The sequence below is a fragment of the Bubalus kerabau genome, chromosome 1 (assembly GCF_029407905.1).
Source record: "Bubalus kerabau isolate K-KA32 ecotype Philippines breed swamp buffalo chromosome 1, PCC_UOA_SB_1v2, whole genome shotgun sequence".
Taxonomy (NCBI): domain Eukaryota; kingdom Metazoa; phylum Chordata; class Mammalia; order Artiodactyla; family Bovidae; genus Bubalus; species Bubalus kerabau.
This window is the reverse complement of record NC_073624.1, coordinates 78,898,252-78,923,873: the sequence shown is the minus strand read 5'-3', so window position 1 is coordinate 78,923,873 and position 25,622 is coordinate 78,898,252. Positions and strand designations below refer to the sequence as shown.

Below are 25,622 nucleotides of genomic sequence, written 5' to 3'. Positions count from 1 at the left end.
ATGTCTGTCTCTGACTTTTTCAGGCTCACTGAGCCTCAAGTTCTTTAACTTCAAAATGGGGATAAATAATACCAACCTTGTGTGATTTTGTGAGAATTCAATGAGATAATGAATGTAAAGGTCATAAACAAATAATAAAGTGTCATATAGGTTATTTTCAAAAATCAGGTCCAGGAAATTCCCCAGTGGTCCAGTGGTTAGGACGCCCGAACTCTCACTACATGGGTTCAATCCCTGGTCGGGGAGCTAAGATCCTACAAGCTGTGTGGCAAGGCCAAAAATGAAAAAAAAATATATATATATAAATTCTTTTTATAAAAGTCAGGACCATCAGCCTGAAGCCTAAGCTATATCAAGCTTAAAAAGAAATAAGGCTGAGAGGACTTCCCTGGTGATCCAGTGGATAAGATCTACCTGCCAATGCAGGGGACATGCGTTCAACTCCTGGTCTGTGAAAATTCCATATGTGACAGAGCAACTGAGCCTGTGTGCCACAACTACTGAGCCAACATGCTGTAACCACTGAAGACTGAGCACCTAGAGCCTGTGGTCTGCAAAATGTGCAGCCTTGCCTTTAACCTAGCAGGCTGAAATATGAGCAGGCTTAACTAAACCAGTAAATACCTATCAAATAAAGCCTCTCCATTCTTAATACCTTCAACCTGCATAGTGTGTTTACTGAAGCTTCTGTGCTTGCCCTCTATGCTTCTAGATTCGTCATTACCTCGATGCATGTGATTCACAAGAGATGAACGTTGCCGTAAACTTCTGCAATGCCTAGATTTTTTTCCTCTTAACTGAAAAGGTTAGGATATGCTCTATTTTTTTCAGCAATTAAAATAATGATATCCCTTGTTATTAAAATATATAAATGTCAGCTCACTCGTAACTCAGAGCCATCAGTGATAATGTCTTCCTTTTCTATAAAATTAACTAACAGCTCTGTGCCTATGGTATGTGGCCTCCGAGAGCTGCCCCCTAAGCTTTTTGCTCTGGACTTACCCATTAAACCAGGAGACTGTAATCTTTGGAGCCATGGCTTATTGACATTTGCTAATACCAACCATTTTACGATTCCCTCGTCCACCATGTAACAAATGTGTTTTCCACTTGAGGAGCCATGTAAGCACACATCGATTTTGTCATGTAACATCAGCTTTCATTCCAATTTCCAAAGCCCTGAGCCCTGAGTAAATTCCAGAAACAATGGGAGATAGTGGGGGGCTTACACACCCACACTGGAGGCTTCTACTGCAATACCGCCGATCTATTATTTGCTGGATTTCCATAATCTGAATAGAACTGATGGTTGTATCAATCCCTGAATTGAGAAGAAATAAAGAAAGTAAACTCTTCTGCAGAGGAAAAGAGCATTGTGCTCCAGTGCAGGCTCCAAATTACAGAATATGAAATAAGAGTTTTCTAGATAAATGGATTCCATTTGCATTCAAATGAGATAAAGAGAGAAGGGGAGAAGGCTTTTGTTGCTATTACAGTATATTTTAAGAAAACTAAAAAAATAAAACAAAACCCAAGCTCCAGTAGATAGCCCCATAAGTCCAAAAGAAAACCTGAATCACTGAAGTCCTACTAAGTTGAAATTTATTGAAAATGGACAGTGTAATGGGACATGCGATCTGGCCAATAAAGAAAGATATATATATATATATATATATATATATTTTAGGAAACAGAAAACCAACTAAAAACAGCAGAAAAATAGAAGAAGAGAGCAGGAAATTCAAATAAATTATTAGAATCCATGAAGATTAACCACAAATCCCTAGCAGTATGCAACCATTTCCAATGCTTCCTTAATAGTTAGGTTGGCATTGGTTACAAAAAACTGTAATCCCCACAGGGGTTTGGGGCAGAGTGCAGCCTCCGTCCCTGTACCTCTCTCCAGTATCGCGTTCATAGCTTGTTGTTACTCTGCCTCACTCCACAAAGCCAAAAAAGAGAGTCACTTCAATGTAAACTTACAATCACTCCTCCAGTCAACGTTGGTTTGTGCCTCTGCTGCCAAGAATGATGTGCTTCTGCCTGTTGAAGAGGAAACCGGCTGTCAGTCTTAAAGCTTGCTCAGGACGAGAAGAAACCCAGTGTGTGGCCTAGCTTGTCAGTCAGCCGAATGTTTCCCTGCCCTTTCTCTCTCTCACTTTTCAGCCCATCACATCCCTATGCCACTATTTGTTTGTTTGTTTGTTTTAATTGATTTGACTGTGCCAAGTCTTAGTTGTAGCATGTGGGATCTAGTTCCCTGACCAGGGATCAAACCTGGGCCCCGTACATTGGGAGCATGGAATCTTAACCACTGGACAACCAGGGAAGTCCTCCCTATGCTATTTCTTACAGGTCTAGTTTGTTGTCTCCCTTCTCCAAAAAGCCACCTGTTTTGGAATGAATTAAAGCTCTCCAAATTTTCACACATGTAGCCCTAACCCCTGGTACCTCAGAACGTGACTGTGTTTGGAGATGGGCCTTTAAAGTAATAATTACATTAAAGTGAAGCTGTTAGGATGGACTTCATTCAATGTGTGTGGCATTCGTATAACAAGAGGAGATTAGGACATGAAAAGCCTTGTGTGTATGGAGGAGAGAATTTGCAAGGAGGCAGAGAGAAGGCATCTCTCTACACCCAACTGTGAGCTTCTGGAACACTGACTCTTGTTCACTGTTATATTCCCACATTCGACAAGGCCACACTCAGCTGTGATGCTCAATACATATTTGTGGAAGGATAGAAGGGGGGACGTCAAGAAAGAGGGAGGAAGAGAGAAGAGAAAGCCAACTGTGTATCTTCTTTGAGCCTAGGAGTGGGACTTCAAGGAATCAGACCTGGTAAACCCTGAATCTTGGACTTCTAGACTCCAAAACTGTGAGAAAATAAATTTCTGTGGTTTAAGCCACCTAGTCTATGGCATTTTATTTTGGCAGCTCCAGCCGACTAAGACACCATCCCAAATTAGATCACTGTAGCTCAGAGCTCCAGCCTTTCCAGTGGAGGGTGTATTATTATTATGCTGTAGTGTGTATTATTACTGAATCCTCAAAGTGGTGACCAGTTAGTGATATCTTCTCGATCACTGTACCAATGGGCTATTATCTCTGTTTTGTTACTTAACTTTCATGTATTTTTGCCCTTTCTCAACACCTCCAGGGCTTCCCTGGCAGTCCAGCAGTTAAGACTCTCGCTTCCAACTGCAGTGAGCATGGGTTTGATCCCTGGTCAGGGGAACTAAGATCCCATGTACTGAGTGGGGCAGTCAAAAGAAAAGAAAAGAAAAAAAAAAAAAACAAAAAAACTCCAGAATAGGGAAACTCTGTTAGCATTCTTTGAATTGTCGGTAACTCCAAGCATAATGTGATCCATACAGAAAAAAAAGCGAGCTTAAGCTTCCCAGGTGGTGCTAATAGTAAAGAACCTGCCTGTCAATGCAGGAGACATAAGAGACCCGGGTTTGATCCCTGGTTGGGAAGATCCCCTGAAGGAGGGCATGGCAACTCACTCCAGTATCCTTGCCTGGAGAATCCCACAGACGGAGGAGCCTGTTGGGCTGCATTCCATAGGGTCTCACAGAGTCAGACATGATTGAATGGACTCAGCACACATGAAAAGTAAAAACTGAGCTGAAGTCATCTGAGAAGAAGAATCATATCACTGGTGTGGGGTCAGAGTTTACTGATGGGGAAGGAAGCCAGGGGAGTGGTTATGATCTGTCAGAGCCAAAAAGGCATTTTAAAAGCAATTTTGAAAAGGTAACCATTCAGATAATAGTTGTTAAGGCTGTGGAAAAAAAAAAAGTGTATCTTTTTAAAGTGGATAGTGAAAGCCATCATTTAGTGAGTTGCTAAGCTAACCTCACAAAAGAATTTTAAAGTGTTTTCAATAATTTCTTTAAATTTGCAGATTTTTTCAAGTAAATGTCCTCTTTATTGCAGTCCTTCATTTTCATTAAATAATATCTATGTTTTTCAGTATAATTTTGGGCAAAACACAAAGACATTAACCTTATTTAACAAGAGATATAAGTTAACACAATATGTTCTGCTTTCATGGCAATGAAAAAGAAACAAGATGTGAAACTAATTTCTGTGTGGAATTTCAGGCGAGAAAGCAAAGCTAGCGTGTATTCCTGAGTGTCTGTCTGTCCTGGTTAGTACTTCTTACATGAAGTGGAAGGGCTGGTTTACTTATCCAGTCACCCAACTGTGAGCTTTTGGAACACTGCCTCTCATTCACTATTGTATTCCCACATTTGACAATGCCAGTCTCATCTGTGGTGCTCAGTACATATTTGTGGAAGGATAGGAGGGATGTCAAGAAAGAGGGAGGAAGAGAGAAGAGAAAGCCAACCATGTGTCTTCTAGAGAAATGTTTTCTCTTCCACACTCAAAGGAGGAACCCCTAGGGGCTGGGTGCAGAGGGATGCTGGGGGTAGATGAGGAAGCTGGACTTTTTCATCTCATTAGCAAGTGGGAGTGAGACAACTGGAAGGCAAGGCCAGTTTGCTGAGACTCTTCCCCAGTGTGATACTTCACTTTAAGAAGAAATGGACCTTAATATATACTGATTTTCTAGAAAATTGAATATTTATTTCCCTTTACATATAAATATATGTGCTGTCTAAAAAGCCTCAAGATTACCTGGATTCCAGCTCTTCAACTAATAATTTTCAAACATGTCTCCTGCTATGAGTTTTGTTTATGATTTACTTCCATAGAAGGCTAATTTACAAGGCAAATGAGGCATAAAGAGAAGGGGAAACCAGACTTATCTATCCTGTTTTTTTCCCCTTACCTTTTGTTCTATTTTCCTGCTGAATTTGCAGGAAAACAGCTCATTTATAAAGTCTGGTAGCCGAACTACAGAGTTGCCTTATTTTCACAGAAGCGTGTTTCCACATTCCTGGAGACATAGAACCCTAGGATAGGATTTAGCTTCTGACGGGATAAGGTATTTTTTAACGATAATAAAAAGGTGAAGTTGAGCTTGCAGCTTAGAATTATGAAAATGGCTTTTCAAAAGCAGGATTGGAAATAAGAAGTTTTAAGTCTCCTATAAAACACCTCTACTTTGTCACTTTTCTGAGGCAAGACTGTTCAATTCTGAAGGGCTGGCTATTGGAAAACCATAAATTCTCCTGTAGTCATACAGGAGTAGCTCTCATTTTATAAGAGCCTTCTAGCAACATTCCCTACAAACTTAACATACATTCCCAATGGTTTTCATTGTACAGTTGGAGATATATTTCACAATCAGCAGATGAGATCTCCCCATAAGCTAAATTAGAAACTTCTGGAGAAGAGAGATTTAAGCTCGTGTCCAACCAAAGCATACCCTGTCGTGGTAGAATGTGTATACTGCATTACTTGTAAAACTGTACTGATGGCTGAGTCCCAGTACAGCATCTTGGATGCCTTTCTCTTCCCTGACTGAAATAGACTCAGGCCAAGAAAAAGTCAATAAGCCCAACCAATCCATGACTGAGTCCTTTAACGCAGGGAAACATTTTCTTTCAACCACTGGCTCTTCTCAGATCTGGTCTCCAAATCAAAGTAAGCATGACTTACAGATGTTTCTTGCTGTGTGAGATTTTAAAAAACTTTACCAAATCTCCTAAAACCTACATAATTCTGTTGGTGCATTTTCCCATAGGTGTTTAACTTTTCAATATCTAATTCTGTTGCCTATTTAAATCTTTATTCGTTCCATAGATTAAAATCTACTCCATCATACTCAGTTCCTCAGAATATAAGTTGAATATTTTGAAGTACCTGCTTTTCACTTGTTAGTTTTACTCAAACCTTTTATTAGGTATGGGAAGAGGGGATATAACCTTTCTGAAAGACACTTTAAGCAATCAACTCAGGCCCAAAGGAAGAATAATGGCTTGAGCTCAACATATCATAAAAATGTCAATTTCCCTTTGTTTATTTTACTAGTATTCTTACTCTTCAGAAAGGAGGCTCATAAGTGTGTTATGAGGCTTGGTAAACTATGAGATATTACTCCACATCCTACTGAGGGTTATTCTACATTTTTTTAATTGAAAAATGTATTTGTAAATTTGTACTTGGTCTAAATGCCCCAGAAACACCTGTTGAAACGAATATTTGCCTAACTTTCTCCTCTGTTGGATTTAGAAACTCTGGTGTTACATGGTGCTCTGGACAGAGTGGGGAGATGGAACATCAGCAGGGGGGAAAATGCCTTTCTTCAGACCCCCAGAAATATCCTGAAGTGGGAACGACATCTCAGTGGCTATAGGCACACAATGGGATACTACTCAGCCACAATAAGAATAAAATAATGCCATTTGCAGCAACATGGATGGACCTAGAGAGGATCATACTAAGTGAAGTAAGCCAGAAAGAGAAAGACAAATACCGTATGACACCACTTAAATGTGGAATCTAAAAAGATGACACAAATGAACTTACTCATGAAAGAGACTCACAGACATAGAAAGCAAACTTATGGTTACCAAAGGGGAAAAAGCAGGAAAGGGGAGAAGAGACAAATTAGGAGATTGGGATTAAAATACACACATTACTATATATAAAACAGATAACCAACAAGGACCTACTATATAGCGCAGAAAGCTATACTCAATATCTTATAACAACATATAATGGAAAAGAATCTGGAAATTATATATATATATATATAACTAAATCATTTTGCTGTACACCTGAAACTAACACAATCTTGTAAATAACTGCAGTAGTAGTAGTGTTAGTCGCTCAGTCGTGTCCAACTCTTTGCGACCCCATGGACTGTAGCCCACCAGATTTCTCTGTCCAAGGGATTCTCCAGGCAAGAATACTGGAGTGGGTGGCCATTCCCTTCTCCAGGGGATATTCCCGACCCAGGGATCAAACCCTCTGGCATTGCAGGTAGATTCTTTACCATCTGAGCCACTAGGGAAGACCTAATTAGCTGTATTTCCCTAATTTTTTTTAAAAAATGGCTATAGGCAAAGGGGAGGAGACATAGGGTGCTGACTGCTTTCTAGAACCACAGAATAGACACTTTCTGCATCTTCTAGAGTTGATCTCAGGTAGATGCACACACAAGCTCAAATAAATAAAGGTTGAATGGTGGGGATGGGCACCTAGATTTCAATTTCAACTTTACTTGTGATTCACTGCAGAATCTTAACCAAAATGCTAAGCTTCTGTTCCATCAGCAGTAAAATGGATAAGCTGGTACAAATCAGAGATCCTCCTGACCTGGGGACTTTGGAACCCCAGATGACTGCATAAAGGGGTCTGTGGTGTTGGTTGTAAACTTAAAAAGTAACATCTCTCCCATAGATATATACCATTTTTCAAATGTTGTTAGATTAACAAAAACAATTCATTTGAAAGCTTAACTAAACTTATAGTTACATTCTCCCTCTATGTATTAATACTTTTTCAGTCAAATAATTGTAAAAGCATAATGGATTCATAATCTCAGGGTCAAAAAATCAGGGCAACACTGGAGTAGCTGCTCTATGACCTTCTGTAACTCTAAACCCCCCAGACTTTTCAAGTTTCCTGAAGGTGATAGTAAACAGAACATTTCAATCCTTTCCATTTTTTTCAAGTGGAAAGAGAGAAGAGGAAACAATTGCCCCATGTGTCAGAGAGCCTGATAAAGCAGAATTTCAACTCCATTCTTAGCCAGAGAAGTTGACTGCTGTGTCTAGGAGGACACAGCCAGACGCTTGGGGCAGATCTTCTCTCTCTAGGAGTCTCTCCAGTGTTTCAGTTCATTATGGAAACACAAGAACATTCATTGTCCCAGAGCAGAGAGCAGCAAATCTTCATTTGGTTTGATAAGGTCCGCTCTTCCCAATCTCCCCTTGATGGAAAGAGATGGTGGCTATAGGAGTGAATTTGCACAAAAGTCAAAAAACTTTTTGGAAGTGAAGATCGGGCCAGTGTCCAACCTCTTCCTGTTCAGGATCCATGATTATCCACCTCACATGAGTGAGATGGTCTCATCTGAGCACTGCTCTCAGAAAAGGACACCAAGTGTCCCCAGGGTAGACGCCCATGGTAAGGGAAAATTGACCAGCCACAAGCTTCCACGTGCTCTAAACAAGAGATGAAGGTTCTGGGGGATTTTTATGACAGTAATGGATTTTTCCATATTTAAAACCATTGAGGATGTGATGACTGAAATTAATTTCTTTCTTTAAAATGAACTTCTATCTTCATTCTATAGTGATGCATCTGTTTCCAAGTTCAATCAAAAATTGCTTTCATGAGAGAAACAGTGTAAACATTGCTTCCTGTAGCTTTGGGGAAAACTCTGTGTCTTAGCTTCCTCACTGGGGAAAAAAAGATCATAAATGGAGCCGATTATACAGACTGAAGTAAGCCAGAAAGAAAAACACCAATACAGTATACTAACACATATATATGGAATTTAGAAAGATGGTAACGATAACCCTGTATGTGAGACAGCAAAAGAGACACAGATGTATAGAACAGTCTTTTGGACTCTGTGGGAGAGGGCGAGGGTGGGATGATTTGGGAGAATGGCATTGAAACATGTATAATATCATATATGAAATGAATCGCCAGTCCAGGTTCAATGCAGGATACAGGAAGCTTGGGGCTGGTGCACTGGGATGACCCAGAGGGATGGAATGGGGAGTGATGTGGGAGGGGGGTTCAGGATTGGGAACACGTGTACACCCGTGGCAGATTCATGTTGATGTATGGCAAAACCAATACAATATTGTAAAGTAAAAAAAAAAAATTAATTAATTAAAATAAATTTAAAAAAAGTTTAAAAAAGGAAAAACAATATAAATAAATAAATAAATAAAAAGCAGAGACATTACTTTGCCAACAAAGAAAAGAAAAAAAGATCATAAAGCTGCCTGTCTTTCCAGCTTTCAAGAACTAAACAACTTAGTCATGTGGACTACTTATGACGATGCCTGGCCTATAGTAGTAATACCTCATAACATGGTGTTACTGATGATGGTGATAACAATGGTTTGTAGAAGCTATTTATTCAAGCTTCAAATATAAAATAATAGAGTTTGCCCCCGAACTTCAACCATTGACCATAATAACGTCATTCATAATTTGGGCTATTCAAAAATATTCTGGTTCATCTTCTTCCAGGTATGTGTAGGTCTGCACTTCACCAGCTGTTTTTAAATTAGACATAACCAATGTCACTTGCTTTGGCAAATAACATGTGAGCAGAAGTGACGTAGTGGAAGCCCTAACAGCCAATGCACAATTTGCCCTGTTCTTTTACCACCTCTGTAGAGATTCTGGAAATATGTACTGAGAAGGAGCTTCATCAGCTGAGTCCTGAACAGCATGATGTACATGATCCTTCTTTTGATCCACATTTGATATATAGAGTCAAATAAATTGTTGTCACATTAAGCATTGTGATTTGGGAGTTGTTACCATGCATTCTAATTGATGTCACACTGATATGTATGTATTGTTATTATTAGCATAATCATCATTATTATATCGGGCTTCCCTGGTGGTCCAGTGAGTAAAGAATCCCCACAATGCAGGAGACTTGGGTCAATCCCTGGGTCAGGAAGATCCCCTGGAGGAGGGAATGGCCACCCACTCTGGTATTCTAGCCTGGAGAATCCCATGGACAGAGGAGTCTGGTGGGCTATAGTCCATGGGGTTGCAAAAGGTCAGACATGACTGAACAATGCACACATTATTATTTTAGACACTTGCTAATATGTGTGTATACAGAAGGAAATTTCTGAAAAAAAAAAAAAAACTTAGTATACATTTAGATGTGCAGTATTTGATCTTTCAGAGATAATTTTGTCCTTAATCAAGTTTCTATATTTTTTTTTGCTCTTGTGGCATGTGGAATCTTAGTTTCCAGATCAGGGACTGAACCTGTGCCCCCTGCAGTGGAAGCGTGGAGTCATAACTCCTGGACCACAAGGGAATTCTCAGCTTTTTTAACATGAACATTCTGATACTAAAAGAGCACCAGTATGTATGGATGTGTGTGTGTGTGTGCGCGCATGCATGCGTGCATGTGTGTGTGTGTGTGTGTTTGTCTATGTCCCAAGAAGATAATCTGAAAGTGAAAGCTTTTTTTCATGGACTTAAAGCTTACCCTGAACTCATTAGAATCTTCAAAGCCATTTACATCCTGTCACACTTGGTCTGGATAGACAGCCCAGATGCTATATCATTTCTTAAGTTCTAAGTGGGCCAAAAAGTCTACCCACCTGCGCACGATGATCCACTTGTGCTACTGTTACTATCTTGTTTGGCAAAGAACAAATGAGACCCTTTCACGTGAATCCACCAACAATTCAATATTTTGGGAATTCAATATTGTAAATGTAATCATTTGACGTGAAAGAAAGCTGAGTGCTGAAGAATTGATGCTTCTGAACTGTGGTGTTGGAGAAGACTCTTGAGAGTCCCTTGGACTGCAAGGAGATCCAACCAGTCCATCCTAAAGGAAATCAGTCCTGAATATTCATTGGAAGGACTGATGCTGAAGCTGAAACTCCAATACTTTAGCCACCTGATTCAAAGAACTGACTCCTTGGAAAAGACCCTGATTCTGGGAAAGATTTAAGGCAGGAGGAGAAGGGGAAGACAGAGGGTGAGATGGTTGGATGACATCACGGACTCAATGGACATGAGTCTGAATGAACTCCAGGAGTTGGTGATGGACAGGGAGGCCTGACGTGCTGCAGTCAATGGGGTCGCAAAGAGTCAGACACAACTGAGCAACTGAACTGAACTAAACTGAAATGATTGCAGGTTTGTGCATTTGTGTTTTTAAAGATCTTGCCACCCCTAACAGAGAAGTGGAACCATTATCTAGACTCATTAACAGACTAACCAAGTAAACATTGGGAAGGGGAACAAACCCCTCAGGTTCAAAGCACTAGTTGTTACCCGTTGATTGTTCTTTACCTGCCCATGGCCCCCGATGCAGCTCCTGCTCCTCCGACTGTCTTTGCATGGGGCTTGAGAGGCCTCTTCTTGTTCCCCAGATGGGGCAGCAATAAGTCTGCTGACATGGCAGGATCTCACAGAAAGTGATCTCAGGTACTTGGAAGGAGGGCAGTGTGGTTGCCAGGGTTGTATTAGGTGCTGCAAAGCATCAGGCAGAGGGGAGGGAAGTGACAAGGTTAACCTGAAAGGCTGGTTCTTCTGTTGACAATTGACATGAAACCCAGGCTGGGTTTGAAGGTGACCGATGGGGAGATCTTACCTGAGGGGGAAACTGTGGAGGGCAGAGCTGGCTCCTGAGAGCTTGTGAGGTTGCTGGAGGAAGAGAACAAAATAATTAACAAAAGAGGCCTTCAAGAGTCCTCCCCAAAAGAAAACAAGATGGGAACTCTTACCTGGAAGGGGCACTTGGGGTGCATCGGTCTTGATCTTTTAAGCTAAGTATGTAAAGGGAGACTATCGTCAAGCCACTGTTTAAAAAAATAACAAAAGAAAGAGTTATGTGGCTGATTTGATTCCAGATAAATCTCACGTAACCAGCTGCCAGAGATGTCCCCTCCCAGACCACGCAGAGGAGCGAGCAGGGGGTGGGCGGCCATGGAAACCAGCACAGTTCTGCTTCTTTGTCCTGGTGAGAACAATCTCCCAGTCTTCCTGGAGCTCAGAGGCTCCTGGGGTAGGTGGAGCTGACGCATTTTTCCACAAGCCGCCCCCTGACCCTGGCAAGCTGTCTCAGAAGTGTCTGTCACTAGCGGAAGATTACAAGAGGAAGTGTGTAAAGCACTGGAGGAAGCCCTCTGCTCCTTGCAGGAAAAAGTCAGAGTAAAGTTCACATCCCCCAGTGGAGGCGGCCGCGTGGTGGTGCAGGGAGATGAAGGGCCACACAGATTTAGTCAGCGGTAGGTATCAATCCTTTTGGCCACTCCTGACATCTTCCTGCAGCCTGTCTTTTGAGAGCTCAGTGCATCAAATTGGACAGAGGAAGGAAAAGCAGTGCCATAAAGTATCCATTTCCACTTTACGTGACTTCAAAATAATGAATGTATCGCTCCCCACAATGATCGGAACTTATACATCCAAGTGGAGGCTTTCCTCAAAGGTCCTGAGCTTTGGGAAGCTATTCCTAATACCACTCACACATCCCAACACTTAGCATCCTCCTCTCGGGGGGGGGGGGGTTTCTGTAGAACTCTACCATCCCACTGTGTGTGGGCCTGACACAGGGGGACCTCACTTGACCTCCTGCCGGCTCGATGTCACATCTGGTTCCCTAGACTCAACTCCTCATTATTTTGTTCCCCATCAAAGGTAGTTGGTTTACCATCATTAAATACCTACAAAGAAATGTACCCCTCATTTGAATTCAGCTCATAAAGAAAGAATTCCCAGAGTTTTCTCAGAAGCAGCTGGTTACTACCCAGCGGGCACAGGGCTGCTTGGTAAAAGCCATGCTGAGCCCCAAAGATGCCGTCAGACAGAATCTGTTGTGTTGCCGTGGCAACTATTTGCTGTGGTCCAGTCTCCCTGACTTTGTTCTCCCACATTCCCCATTCTCTATCTCCCTACTATTAATCCTTAAATATGTTTTCTGATCCATCTGCTATCTGCGTCAATGCATGGCCTGGGCAGCTTCTAGGATCATACACCAAAAATAGACATCTGCTTCTTTCTTTATGGTTTTGACCCCTCTCAGGTACACCACAGGCTGGAAACAAGACAATAAGCCTAATACCACCTATTTCTGGTCTTGGAGGTCAACAACACTGGAATTCATAAGATCTGATGAGCACATTTAAAAAGCAGTCTCTTCATGTCAAAATTAGACTTCCTATAAGCTTTGCATTTGGCTTTCATGGGAACCTGTGTCTCTAGAGAATGTTAAGCATGTCTGTGAAAGGTCAAAGTGCTCACTCTCTCCTGAACTGAGAATCCTAGCAGAAGACAAGTTCATTTAGGAGAGAGAAAAAGTATACCAGCTTCTATGAAAATTCTATGTAGTGGTGTCAAATACTTGGGGATGCTTCCCACAGTGGGCAGTAGCAGGGGAAAAATTAAAATGCTGAGGGGAGAGAAGGGTACAGAGAGACCAACAATGTCTCCTATAACTAAGAAGTTGCCTTACTTCAAGGAACCGGAAGCATCTTTGGGCCCATCGCTTACTTAGCCTCTGAGAATAATTGTCTCATCTGGTATATGGCCCAGCAGCTAGTCCTTTCTCACACTAACACAGCATTTTGGAGGGATAGATAAATACCCATTTTACTCTGTGAATAGTCATACAGGGAACCAGAAGGCAGGGAAGATACAGGCAAGATGACCAGGGCTCAAAGGTGAGAAGCCATCACTGCGGCAGCACAGGTCTGAAGACCAAAGGCCTGAGAAAAACCTCTCATCCCACAAAAGCATGACTCTTCCTCCTGTGGAGGAGGGATAGCAGACCAAGGGTATCCAGTACTTGCCTAGCAACCATCTTGTCCTTTCTGTATTTGTTTGCTTTAACTGCTTAGCACATTTGGCTAGAATTTCATCATATTGCATATCTTGGGATAATCTCATGGTCTCTTTTGGCATAAAATCCAGAAGAATCCTAATAAATGTAAGTATCCAAGGGAGAGTGGATTGTACCTGATTGTTTACTCACTCTTTTCCTCCAAGTAGATGGGAAAGGAGAGCAAAGAGGTTGCAACAGTTATTTGCAGGGCAGGACTAAACAATATACACACACTTACGCACACACATACCTGCATACACACAAACATGAAAGCCACAGTGAGCTAGTAAAAAATAATCAGTTGATTATAAGAAAAGATCATTTCATATTTAAGAGCAGAAAACCTGTGCTTTTTTTTTTCCTTCAAAGAATGAGTTTACAAAGGGCTCCCTCATCTCTAAGCGAAATCAAAGACCAACACCTGGTTTAAAGGGCTTCTCAGTCTTCAAAGTAAACAGAAAGTCAGTCCCCAGTTCATGTGTGAAAAAGGAAGATGGAAAGAGAAAAAGAGCTCGACGTAGAATAACACTGATGTTTTTCTTACCAAAATGCCATCACAGCAATGAGGGTTATAACCAAGCTCTGGAAAACCCAGTTAGGACATGACTGTTTTTTTCCTGAAAAAGAAACCTATAAAAAATTCAGCAATGAGAAATGACAAATCAGTGACACCAACTTTGAGAAGGATGTCTGAAGACTCACTCCCCAGGGGATCTTTGCTGCTGCCTTCAGCCTATCTCGCCCTCCTCCTCTCTGAAAACAAAATTCTTTCAAAGCCAAGTCTCTCCCTTTCCTTGGCACTCCAGGCCATGCTCTCTTTTCCCTGCAGGACAATTGTCTGTGCCATTCATTTAGCGCTTATTCTTGAAGTTCTATGAGAAAAGAGGACCTGCCAGACAACATATTGTCAGAAGACAGAGGTCCATTTCTTTTAATAAGATACTTTCGAAAAACAAAATGCCTTCAAGACATGATAGAATAAATCCCAATGGAAGAATTTCAGGCAGCATGACAAATTGCAGGAAAGATTTTTGTGGCATGAAATACTATTAATTACTCCTTAAATCATATATATTAGTATCCAATTCTGCCACCTATTTTTGAGAACAGTTCTGGGCCTATGTCTTATTTATTCTTATCCCTTCAGCAAATATACATTAAGTACTATGATGAGTAACACTATAGGGGGAAATGAAAATAAGTAAATTACACTCCCTAGGAAGTGAATGAGATAAACCTTTAGGATGCGTACATATTGGCATTAAAAACTTGCACATGAGGAATGAGCCAGAACTAGGATAGACAGCTGTGCAGTTGGGGAGGAATCTGACTAGAGATAGGAGAGGTTTTCTGCCCAGTTAAATATAAGCTCTTTAAATATGAGTTTTCCAGCTAATGCAATAGAAAGTGTTATGTTTGCTTCCTCCTGGGGGTCCAGGGTAAGAAGGGAATTGAAGGATGGCAGTAGACAAGAAAAAGCTTAAATTGGTCTTTGAATTTCTTGGGCAGATTACCTGCATAGAGAAAATGTTCTTCAGTGTAATATTGTGGGTGGGATTAACTGCACCCTTTTTAACAATTACCCAAATCTTTAGGGCTATTATATATATATATATATATATATATTATAACTGACTCGTCCATAGGTGCGATAAGAAGCTGCTTTGAATATCAATAGGCTTCCCTTGTGGCTCAGCTGGTAAAGAATCCACCTACAATGTGGGAGACCTGGCTTCAATTCCTGGGTTGGGAAGATCCCCTGGAGAAGGGAAAGGCTATCCACTTCAGTAGTCTGGCCTGGAAAATTCCAAGGACTGTATAGTGCATGGGTCACAAAGAGTCTGACAAGACTAAGTGACTTTCACTTTCACTGAATACCAATAGCTCAGTTGCTAAAGAATCCACTTGCAATGCAGGAGACCCAGGTTCAATCCCTGGGTGGGGAAGATTCCCCTGGAGAAGGAAATGGCAACCCACTCCAGTATTCTTGCCTGAAAAATCCCATGCGCAGATTAGCCTGTTGGGCTACAGTCCATGGGGTCACAAAGAGTCAGACACAACTTAGCGACTAAGCCACCAGCACTGAATACCAAGAAGTAGATGGTTTATACCATTCCCACACCTCACTGGAATAGTTCTGAGGATGCTCTGCTAGTGCTCTGTGCACAGAAGGAACTCAATGGAATTTACTGAATTGATTAGAATTAAATAGTATTAATTTCAGGATAGCAGCTTCCCTCCCAACCTACTCCCTAAAGGTGCCAGATCTGTATGGTTTTGTTCCAAATCCTTTGACCTAATATAGGAAAATTACCCAAGACCTGGAGTCAGACTTGGAGTCAAGCCCTGAACAAGTCATTGAAATGTCATTGATCCTCATTTCTTCATCAATAAAATAGGAAGGATGAAATCATACCTGCCTACTTTACAGAGTTATTGGGTAGATCTAATTAACAGTCTAATGGTTCTCAAATTCAGGTTTGCATGAAGATTACTATGGAGCTTGTTAAAAATCTAAATGCCCTGAAACATTCTGATTCAATAGGTTTCCATTCAGACTGAGGTGGGGGCTGGGGATCTATAAGAAGCAGGATAATGAAAAGTGTCTGCATCAGTTCCTTTCCTTTCGCCCTTCTTCTCCATGTCCTCAGTGGATTTTTACTTAAACTCTGAGGTTTTTCCAACTTCACCCACAGCAACAGCACACATTGGTATTTTACCAAGCTCCCTGGAAGACTCTGATATATGCCAAAGTATGAGAACCACTGAAAGAGTGGGTTTGAAAATACTAATGGTGAACACTTTTATGGCACTTATGTGTCACACCCTCTTCTGAGTGCTTTATGTATACTAATTTATTGAACCTCACAATAATTCTCAACGTCCCTATAAGGTAAGTACTGTTCTCATCCCTATTTTAGAGATGGGGAAAAATGAGGCTCAGGGAGCTAAGTTCTCACTCAAGATCACACAGCTAATAAGTTACAGAGCCAGGCTTTGACCCAAAAAACACTTGGGTTCAGAATCTGTGGGGCTTCCCTGGTGGCTCAGACAGAAAGAATGTTTCTGCAATGCAGGAGACCCGGGTTCGATCTCTGGGTTGAGAAGATCCTCTGGAGGAGGGAATGACAACTCACTCCAGTTTTCTGGCCTGGAAATTCCATAGACTGAGGATCCTGATAGGCTATAGTCGATGGGGTCTCAGAGAGTCAGACACAACTGAGCAAGTAACACTTTCAGAATATGTGCTGTTATTCTCAATGCCATGCTGCCTCCCTTTTTCTGTCTGTAAAGAAAGGAGACACTGTACAACTTATTGTTATTATTCACAAGGTCTTCATGGCTACCAAATGAACTCCTTAACTAGTGATCCAGAAACTGAGACTAACTTATTTTCAGCCTTAACTTCTCTCCCCCCTAACAAACTCCCACCTAGTCAATGAAGCCAGCACCAGCTCCCAGACCTTGGCTTGTGTCATTCCATCCAGAACTGCTCCGGCAGCTCCTGTCACTTTCCAGCCAAACCTTTGCCCCCTTGAAGGCCCAGTTCCCATGCTACTCCCACAGTGCTCTGAGCGTCTACATTATTTATCACTTCCAGGTACAGCTGGTCTTTTTATTCTCTTCTGATTTTCCCTGGTTACTTTAAACTTCTTTTTTCTTTTAAGATTTTTTTTAATATAGACCCTTTTAAAATCTTCATTGAATTTGTTACAATATTGCTTCTGTTTTCTGTTTTGGGTTTTTGGGCCCCAAGACATGTGGGATCTTACCTCCCCAACTCCCTGGGTAGGGGGGACCTGCACTCCCTGCAATGGAAGGCAAAGTCTTAACCACTGGACTACCTAGGAAGTCCCTAGCTTAAAATTCCTTAGAAGAGGTCACATCTTACTCACCTTTGCCTCCACAGGCATAAGACAGTGACTATAAGAGGTCTTTGAATTGAGTGGATGCTCTTCAATGTCTATACAAGTCCTGGACTCTGTGTTCACACCCCAACACCCCCGCCACCCATGCACCCAAGACATTAAATCTCTTAATGTTTTAAATTTAGATTGTTAGCCTACAGGGAATATTTTCAGACGGGGTCTCCATTCATGCATAGTCAATAAGGCAGAAGTAGATACTTTTCTGGAAGTCTCGTGCTTTTTCGATAACACAAGGGATGTTAGCAATTTGATCTCTGGGTCCTCTGCCTTTTCTAAATCCAGCTTGAACATCTTGAAGTTCATGGTATTATCTGTTTCCCAATGCAATTAAGTAAACTTTCCCAAGAACACTTCTACATGTTTATTTATCCATGTATTTATATCTGTTGGCATATATCAAGATGTCTGCACCATAGCATTTTAGTAGTTTTTAGTAGAATACTGAACTCTTCTTAAATCCTCTTAGAATAGTTCAGCAATGTATAGAAGAAGTAGAGAGTAAACCAGGACAATGGCCCAAATATCAGGTCAGCCCTTAACAAGATATAGATGAAGGTCATAAGTATCTTCCTCTGGGAATATCAGTGGATTTGAGGCATAAGCTGAGGTTCACAGCTTTCTATGAATGCACCTAGGAAGAGAGGACTGAAGCTTCCCCCTCACTGACACTTCTCTGCCATGGAGAGGCTGTCCTTTAAGCTAATAAATGATTAACCTTCACTTTTTACTGTAAATGTTATCCTATTTGAAGAAATGCTCCATTCATTAATAAAGTTGCCACATTTTAAGCTTTGCAAGCAAATGAATACCTAGTCTCTATTTGCATATAGAGTACCAAATGTCAAAGGGAAAAGAGAGATTTAGAGATTAACTGACATCCCTTTGGGATCTTTTGGAACCAAAGATAAGGGACTAAATCAAGTCAAGGAATACACACAGGTCTTATAACCCAGGGTCATCTGCTGATGAATTTCTCTTGTTGGGGAATATACACACAAAAACTGGCAGAGTAATATTTCTGAAATGAATGTCCCTAACCTCCTCTTTGAAAAACCAATTAATATCTATTAAAGGAATAATATTTAAATGGCTTTGCGCATAAGGATACATACTAGAGAACCCATCAACAAATAAATGATGAAAAAAATTCTTGATTAATTTTCATAAACTCCATTTTAATAGAAAATATCATCTCTGTTCATTTTAAATTTAAGTCTATTTACCTTGCTGTTTTTTTTGGAAATGGTCCTTTTTGGAGAAGATGCACTAAGAGCTCTGCTAAATTTGCTTTAAAAAGAGAAAGAGAAAATTAATTACAAACCAAATGCCTCCCTGGGAGTTATATGACAAAGGCCCAGGCTGTCACTAACACAGCAGTATGGCTCTTTTTTTGTAATACAGTGGTAATTTTAAAATGGAAAGTCAAGGCAACTGAGAATTCTTTTTGTGTAAAAGAACTTTAGTAAATATAAATAAATGCATTAAAATTTACATTTCCCTTTTTCTCAAAACTATAGCCCAGAAAATATGCACTTACATCCTTAAGTAATAAAAAATAGAATAATTTTTGTCCCTGAGGATCAAACATGGTTTTCTAAATTTAGAAATGGTCCCCTTTCCTTGTTAAAAAGAGAGATGGTCTGTTTGTTAAAATGTAGCGCATCCTATAATCACCACTCTTAAACAGATCCATTATATTTTGTTTCATCTTAAAAGCAGCAACAGAAGAAATAAGAAAATTATCACATAAAATAATTGTGTTTCAAAACATTCATTCTAAAAGATGAATAGAGACTTAATTAAAACAAAGTAATGGTTGCTGCTTGGTAGACAAACCATTCAGATTGTTACAGAAAGGTCTTTCTAGTTATAGAAAGACCCTTACTCTCCCTTTCTCCAAATTTCTATGGCAGTCGTGGAGGTACCTGATTGAGCTCGCCTCACTGGCAGAGGACTTCGAACTACTGAGCCGCTTTAGCCTGGCCAGCTTTCTGTTCCATATTTCTAACTCTTCTATTCTTTCTTCAAGGTTGTTGGTTAATTTGCAAAGCTGCTTCACTGCACCCACATTTTCCATGAAGATCTGGTCCTAAAAATGAAAATAATTCAGAGCACATAAGTTTACAGTTTGCGACCACTAGATAAGTGTCCACAGCCAATCTAAAAACAGTTCAACCCTCCATTGAAAATGGTTATATACACACACACACACACACATACCATGACACACACACAACCTCAAGTTCATTCAAGACAAATCTGGAGGCTAGAAACTTAAAATGATCTTGCTAAACTTCTGGTTGTGCAGTAAAACTGCTTATGTTCAATTTGCAATAAAATGGAAATATGTCCTTGTAATCTAAGAGAGAGAACAGAGCTGAAGGACATTGTCAAGTTTTGAATCCAAAGATTTATTTTCAATGGCCATTATGCTCTATTTAAAACTCATAAAAAGAAAGTCAGAACAGGCTTCTGAATGTTGATTTGTGTGTGCATCACTAAATCATCATAAGGAATGACTCCAATTTTCCCTGGTAAAATGTACATCAAATTGCTCAGGTTAAGGAAGGAAGAATGAAGATCTGGGCTTTTCTCTGAGCTCTGCCACCTGCTAGATGTGAGGCACCAATTAAACAGAACAACTGCTCTGAGCTTCAGTTTCTTCATTTATAAATGAGAGAACAATTCTTGAGGTGTTAATTCTGTCTTGCTATTACATGCAATTTATATTTTAGCTTAAACAAAATTTAAAAAATAACACTTAATTCTTCCTATTCAGAGAAAATTATCGACATGTCAGAAAGAGCAAGAAAGGAGAGACCAACCAAAACCATAGGGTGCCAGACATCCCTTCCCCTACCCACACACTTCAGCCATCACAGGAACACGTGTGTCTATCTTGTGTGTGCATGCTCAGTGACTAAGTCGTGTTTGACTCTTTGTGACCCCATGGACTATAAGCCCGCCAGGCTCCTCTGTCCATGGGATTTCCCAGGCAAGAATACTGGGGTGAGGTGCCATTTCCTTCCCCCAGGGATCTTCCCAACCCAGAGATTGAACCCATATCTCTTGTATCTCTTGTATTGGCAGGCAGATTCTTTACCACCGAGACACCTGGGAAGTCCCATAATTAACAATGCTGCTGCTGCTGCTAAGTCACTTCAGTCGTGTCTGACTCTGTGCAACCCCATAGACAGCAGCCCAGGAGGCTCCCTCGTCCCTGGGATTCTCCAGGCAAGAACACTAGAGTGGGTTGCCATTTCCATCTCCAATGCATGAAAGGGAAAAGGGAAAGTCAAGTCGCTCAGTCGTGTCCGACTCTTCGCGACCCCATGGACTGCAGCCCACCAGGCTCCTCCGTCCATGGGATTTTCCAGGCAGGAGTACTGGAGTGGGTGGCCAGTGCCTTCTCCATAATGAACAATACTATATTATATACTTGAAAGTTGATAAGAGAGTAAGTCTTAAATGTTCTCACCATACACACACACAAAATGTAATTATATGAGGTGATGGGTTTGTTGATAAACCTTATTATGGCAATTATTTTGCAATATAAGTTTATACCAAATCATCATATTGTACACCTTAAACTGACATAGTGCTATGTGTCGATTATATCTCAACAAAGCTACAAAAATTCAGCTGTGAGGGAGGATAGTTTATTTAACTAAAACAAGATCAGAGATGAATTGATAACTGTGGAATCTGAGTGAAGTATATAAATTTTATTACTGTATATAAAGTATATAAATTTTATTACTCTTCTCTCTCATTTTGTATGTTTGAAATTTTTCACTAAAAAAATGTTTAAAAATAAATAAATCACAAAATAAAAACAAAGCAAAAAAAAAAAAAGTCTCCTGACAAAGGCTCTTCTAAATTTTCTAATTCTGGTACAGATTTTCCATTACTTCTAAATTTGTTTTATAAAAACAAGTCAGAAATCACGAAGATAGGAATGACATTCTATGGTTCTAAACCACAATAAATGTCATATTACAATTTACTGTAATGAGTAGAAAGTCTTAGAGTAGAATTATAACTGTATTATTTAGAGTGGGTCACAAGGTCATATGATGTCCACTTAGCAGTCCAACACAGGTTCCCAAGCATCATCTCTGACTCCCTCTTCCTGCAGGAAATCCATCACACAGTTCATCATCCAAAATCTCCTGAATCTACCTACGTCTCTCCATCCTCACTGGAATTACTATTTCTCAGAATATTTAAAAAAATTTTCTTGGCAACTGGCTTCATTTTTTTCTCCTTTAAAAAAAAAGTTTGCTTGATATATTAATTTGTGATTTAGTTTACACTAAAACAGACTGCGGAAAATGATACTGATGTCCTCTCTAAACCACAGTCAGTTTTTTCTGCCATGTGTCTCCACAGGACTTTTCATGCTGCCTCATGACACATGAGCAATGGCTGCATTGGTTTGGTTACATGTCAATAATGACGAAAAGCCAGCTCTGATTTTTCCAACTCAAATTTGCCAGCACCATGCATCTTCCATGTAGATTCAATGGGCAAGAAAATAATTCATGTGTTTTCCTATTTAAGAGGAAATAGAGCTGGAGAGGGGATTTACTCCTACCTTTCAATAGTAATGATGGCTTTGACTTTATGGATCCAAAGGAAGATTACCAAAAAAAAAAAAAAAAATTTCTAGAACATGTCATGGGGATTGACTCTTATTAGAAGACTTCTGACTTATCCTCTATCATCATAGTGAAGTCAGCACAAATATATTATTCAAAAACATTACTACATTTTTAATCAAAAACATAACCTAGAATTTTCTGAAAATGACCTTTTCTATGCAAGTGGTAAGGTCTCCATGAGTTCATTTTAACTATGAATGTGCATCTAGATGGCTGAGGAACTTTTTCTAAGTATCCAACTTGGATGTAGAGGTTCATATTCATTAGCACTGAGAAGTGCATAGGGTTGGGGAATTTTGAAAAGCTTCCCCATCTGATGCCCACTGTTGGTTAAGAACTATTTTGTAACTGAATCTAATTTAATTACTCAACTCTGTCCAGTTATTATTGACCATTTCAAATGAAACCCACTAACCTCAGCTGAAATGTAGCTTTACAATCGTGACGTAAAAATGATGAAAATTAATATGTACACTATTACGTATGAGGTTATTGGTTGGTGAGAACCTACTGAATAGCGTGCGTGAGTGCTTAGTCGCTCAGTCATGTCTGACTCTGTGACCCGATGGACTGTAGCCCACCAGGCTCCCCTGTCCATGGGATTCTCCAGGCAAGAATACTGGGGTGGGTTGCCATGCCCTCCTCCAGGGGATCTTCCTGACCCAGGGATCAAACCCATGTCTCTTATGTCTCCTGCCTTGGCAGGTGAGTTCTTTACCACTAGCACCACCTGGGAAGCCCATTGTATAGTACAGGAGAAAGAAAGAAGAAGGTACAATGTGTTTATAGGACATTTATTAAGTCAATCTTTAAAATGCATACCAATATACATTAGGTGCAGAAAAATACTGTTGATCCCACTTATAGGAGACACCTAGAGTAGTCATATTCATAGGATCAGAAAGTACACTGATAGATGCCAGGGGCTGGGTTGCATGGGGGAGGGAGGATGGGGAGTTAGTGTTTAATAGAGATAGTTTCAAATGAGGACAGTGAAAGATTCAGGAGATGGATAATGGTGAAAGGTGAATATACTTCGTGTCATTGAACTGTGCAATTGTGAAGTCGTTCAGTCATGTCCTACTCTTTGCAACCCCGTGGACTGTAGCCTATCAGGCTCCTCTGTCCGTGAGATTTTCTAGGCAAGAGTACTGGAGTGGGTTGCCATTTCCTTCTCCAGGGGATCTTCCCGACCCAGGAATTCAACCCCATTGCAGGCAGATGCTTTATCATCTGAACCACCAGGAAGGTTAAATATGGTTAAAATAGATGTTTTATGTTATGTGACTTTTACCATAATTAAAAAAAAATTTTTTTTAATGATTAAACCAGCTTGCCACCAAAAATTGCTCATAAGTCTGGGGGTAGGGGTAGTCTTCACCCAGCATTTAAAAGACTTGCTTTGGGGTAGGGGTACACGTGGACAGCGTGAGCATATTTTTTGGAAGGACACGTAGGGCAGTTTGGCAAGTGTGTGTGCACAGAAAAACAACAGGAAGAGTTTGTGAAACCAGAGACCTTGTTTAGCTTAGACGTGCCTCTGTCTCAGCCTCGCCTTTCACACAGTCCCCTTCACAGGCTGCGCTCTAATCATACCTAACTTTGTGCCCCTCATGGAACATATATCAGGTATCTGGCCTCTGACTGCTCCCTCTGCCTAGACCAGCTGTCATCCCTCTTCACCCACCTGCCTTTTGCTTGGTGTCATGCTGACCAGTAGTATAAACCCCTGGAGACAGGGCCTGCCTCTCGTCCACCGCAGATTCTTCCTCACCGGGCGTAAATGAATGAACGTTTTTACAGCCGTGAGTCAAGAAGCCCTGAAGCACTGAGACAACATAGCCTTGCTCTCTGGTGAAACTGAAGGGAGTGGCCAGACTTCCAGTCTGTTTCTTTTCCCAAGGTTTCTCTCAGAAAAACGCAGTCTATGTTCTAAATTCTCTTTCCATGTTAGGAAATTCGAGTGACCTCAGCAAACCAACGCTAGTGTCTGATGCCCTCGGTGTGATGGGCTAGTGACTTGCTGGTCACCTGCCATGTGACTTCCACTCTGGCAGTACACACCCTCTCACCGCCTCCTCACCCGCTAGGAGACAGACCGCAGAATGCTCCCGCGTCCCTTGCAGGACGGGCAGTAAATGAGCCCCCACATGGGGGAGCAGCCAGGCAGTGGACTTGATTTCTCCTCTCTTTGGGAATCCCAGCTTGTCCCCTGCCTAAAAACACTACGGAAGGATAACTAAGCCTGATAGCCGAGAATGCTTTGAGAAGTTGAAACAGACTCTTATTGCTTTCCAGGGAGAGTCACAGACTTGAAAAATCTCTCCTTGTGGCATCTGATGTTGCATAGACTGATGTTTTTGTAATAAAATCATGGGAATAAAGCTGCCTATAATTGATTATTATGAAAATGATTGTCCAAGGGAGAAGAACTGTCTTCTAGCCAATGGGTGTGCCTGGCAATTGTTTAGGCTTTGGATAAACTCAGCTTTAGATCTTTGTCCAAGAGTTTATTTGTGGACAGCTCACCAAGCCTTGATGTGGATTAAAAAAAAAAAAAAACAAAAAACACTAGAATCCCCAAACCAGAAAAGCAGGCTCTGAGATGATGTGGGAGCTCAGACTTCAGCTCAGTTTCTAGCAGGTCCCTGGAGGCGAGGTTTCCCTCTTCTGGGCAGTTTTCTCTTGCAAACAGGGCAACTCTTGGGCTCACTCCTCTGGAGGTTGTTTTCACCTCTGCTTTATGTGGGAGGAGCATAAGTTCACAAAACTGTTTACAATTATGTGTTTTATTGTTGCCCTTTGTTTGTTTGCTTTAGAACTCTTGCTTAATTTACATTATCTCTGTTTCAATGTAATTTTCTGTGGAAGGGCTTGAGTCCTTTGTCTGAGATAAGTTTCCAGTTGAACAATCACATGGCACAGTTTGTTGCAATTCTTTGATTTCTTGTCTTCCCTGGGTGGCCAAGGAGCTCTCTTTGTGGGCAGTGTCTTATGACTCCTCAGGGCCAATATAGTTCAATATTCAATTAATGACAGAATCAATAGTTCTTTTTCAAGGACCTGGGATGTGCTAACCATTGTCTTAAGTGTGTGTGCTCACTCAGTCGTGTCTCATTCTTTGTGACCCCCAAGGACTGTAACCTGCCAGGCTCCTTTGTCCATGGACTTTTTCAGGCAAGAATACTGGAGTGGGTTGCCATTTCCTTCTCCAAGGGATCTTCCTGATCCAGAGATCGAACCTGTGTGTCTCTTGAGTCTCCTGCACTGGCAGGTGGATTCTTTATCACTGCGCCACCTGGGAAGACTGTCTTAAGTACAGGGAGAAAACAATTAGATAAGGTAGATAGGATCTGTCTTCATAGACCATGTTTTCTAGTGGGGAGATTAGCCAAGAACAAGCAAACCAGAAGTAAATAATGCAGTTTTAAGTTGTAATTAGCACTAGGAAGGAAGCCATTGAAACAAAAAATAATTGTTCCTCTTTTAAGCCATTGGTATACATTTGGTCTATTTTATTTAAGATAGCAACGATGGAAAAAAAACTTAAATAACAGA

The 25,622-nt window shown here is 40.8% G+C and overlaps 1 protein-coding gene across 1 annotated transcript in view; it reads right to left on the bottom strand.

The window, feature by feature from the left end:
- The window catches only part of MYRFL (myelin regulatory factor like), a 121,249-nt gene that overhangs the window by 5,324 nt on the left and 90,303 nt on the right, over positions 1–25,622 (bottom strand). Inside the window, exons 14-22 of the mRNA XM_055580380.1 lie at positions 19,323–19,486; positions 18,621–18,684; positions 14,013–14,098; positions 11,373–11,447; positions 11,240–11,292; positions 10,939–11,118; positions 7,037–7,039; positions 1,984–2,043; positions 1,234–1,321 (exon numbers count right to left, since the gene is read on the bottom strand). Of these exons, the coding sequence (XP_055436355.1) occupies positions 1,234–1,321; positions 1,984–2,043; positions 7,037–7,039; positions 10,939–11,118; positions 11,240–11,292; positions 11,373–11,447; positions 14,013–14,098; positions 18,621–18,684; positions 19,323–19,486 (773 nt within the window). The remainder of the gene's footprint in view (positions 1–1,233; positions 1,322–1,983; positions 2,044–7,036; positions 7,040–10,938; positions 11,119–11,239; positions 11,293–11,372; positions 11,448–14,012; positions 14,099–18,620; positions 18,685–19,322; positions 19,487–25,622) is intronic.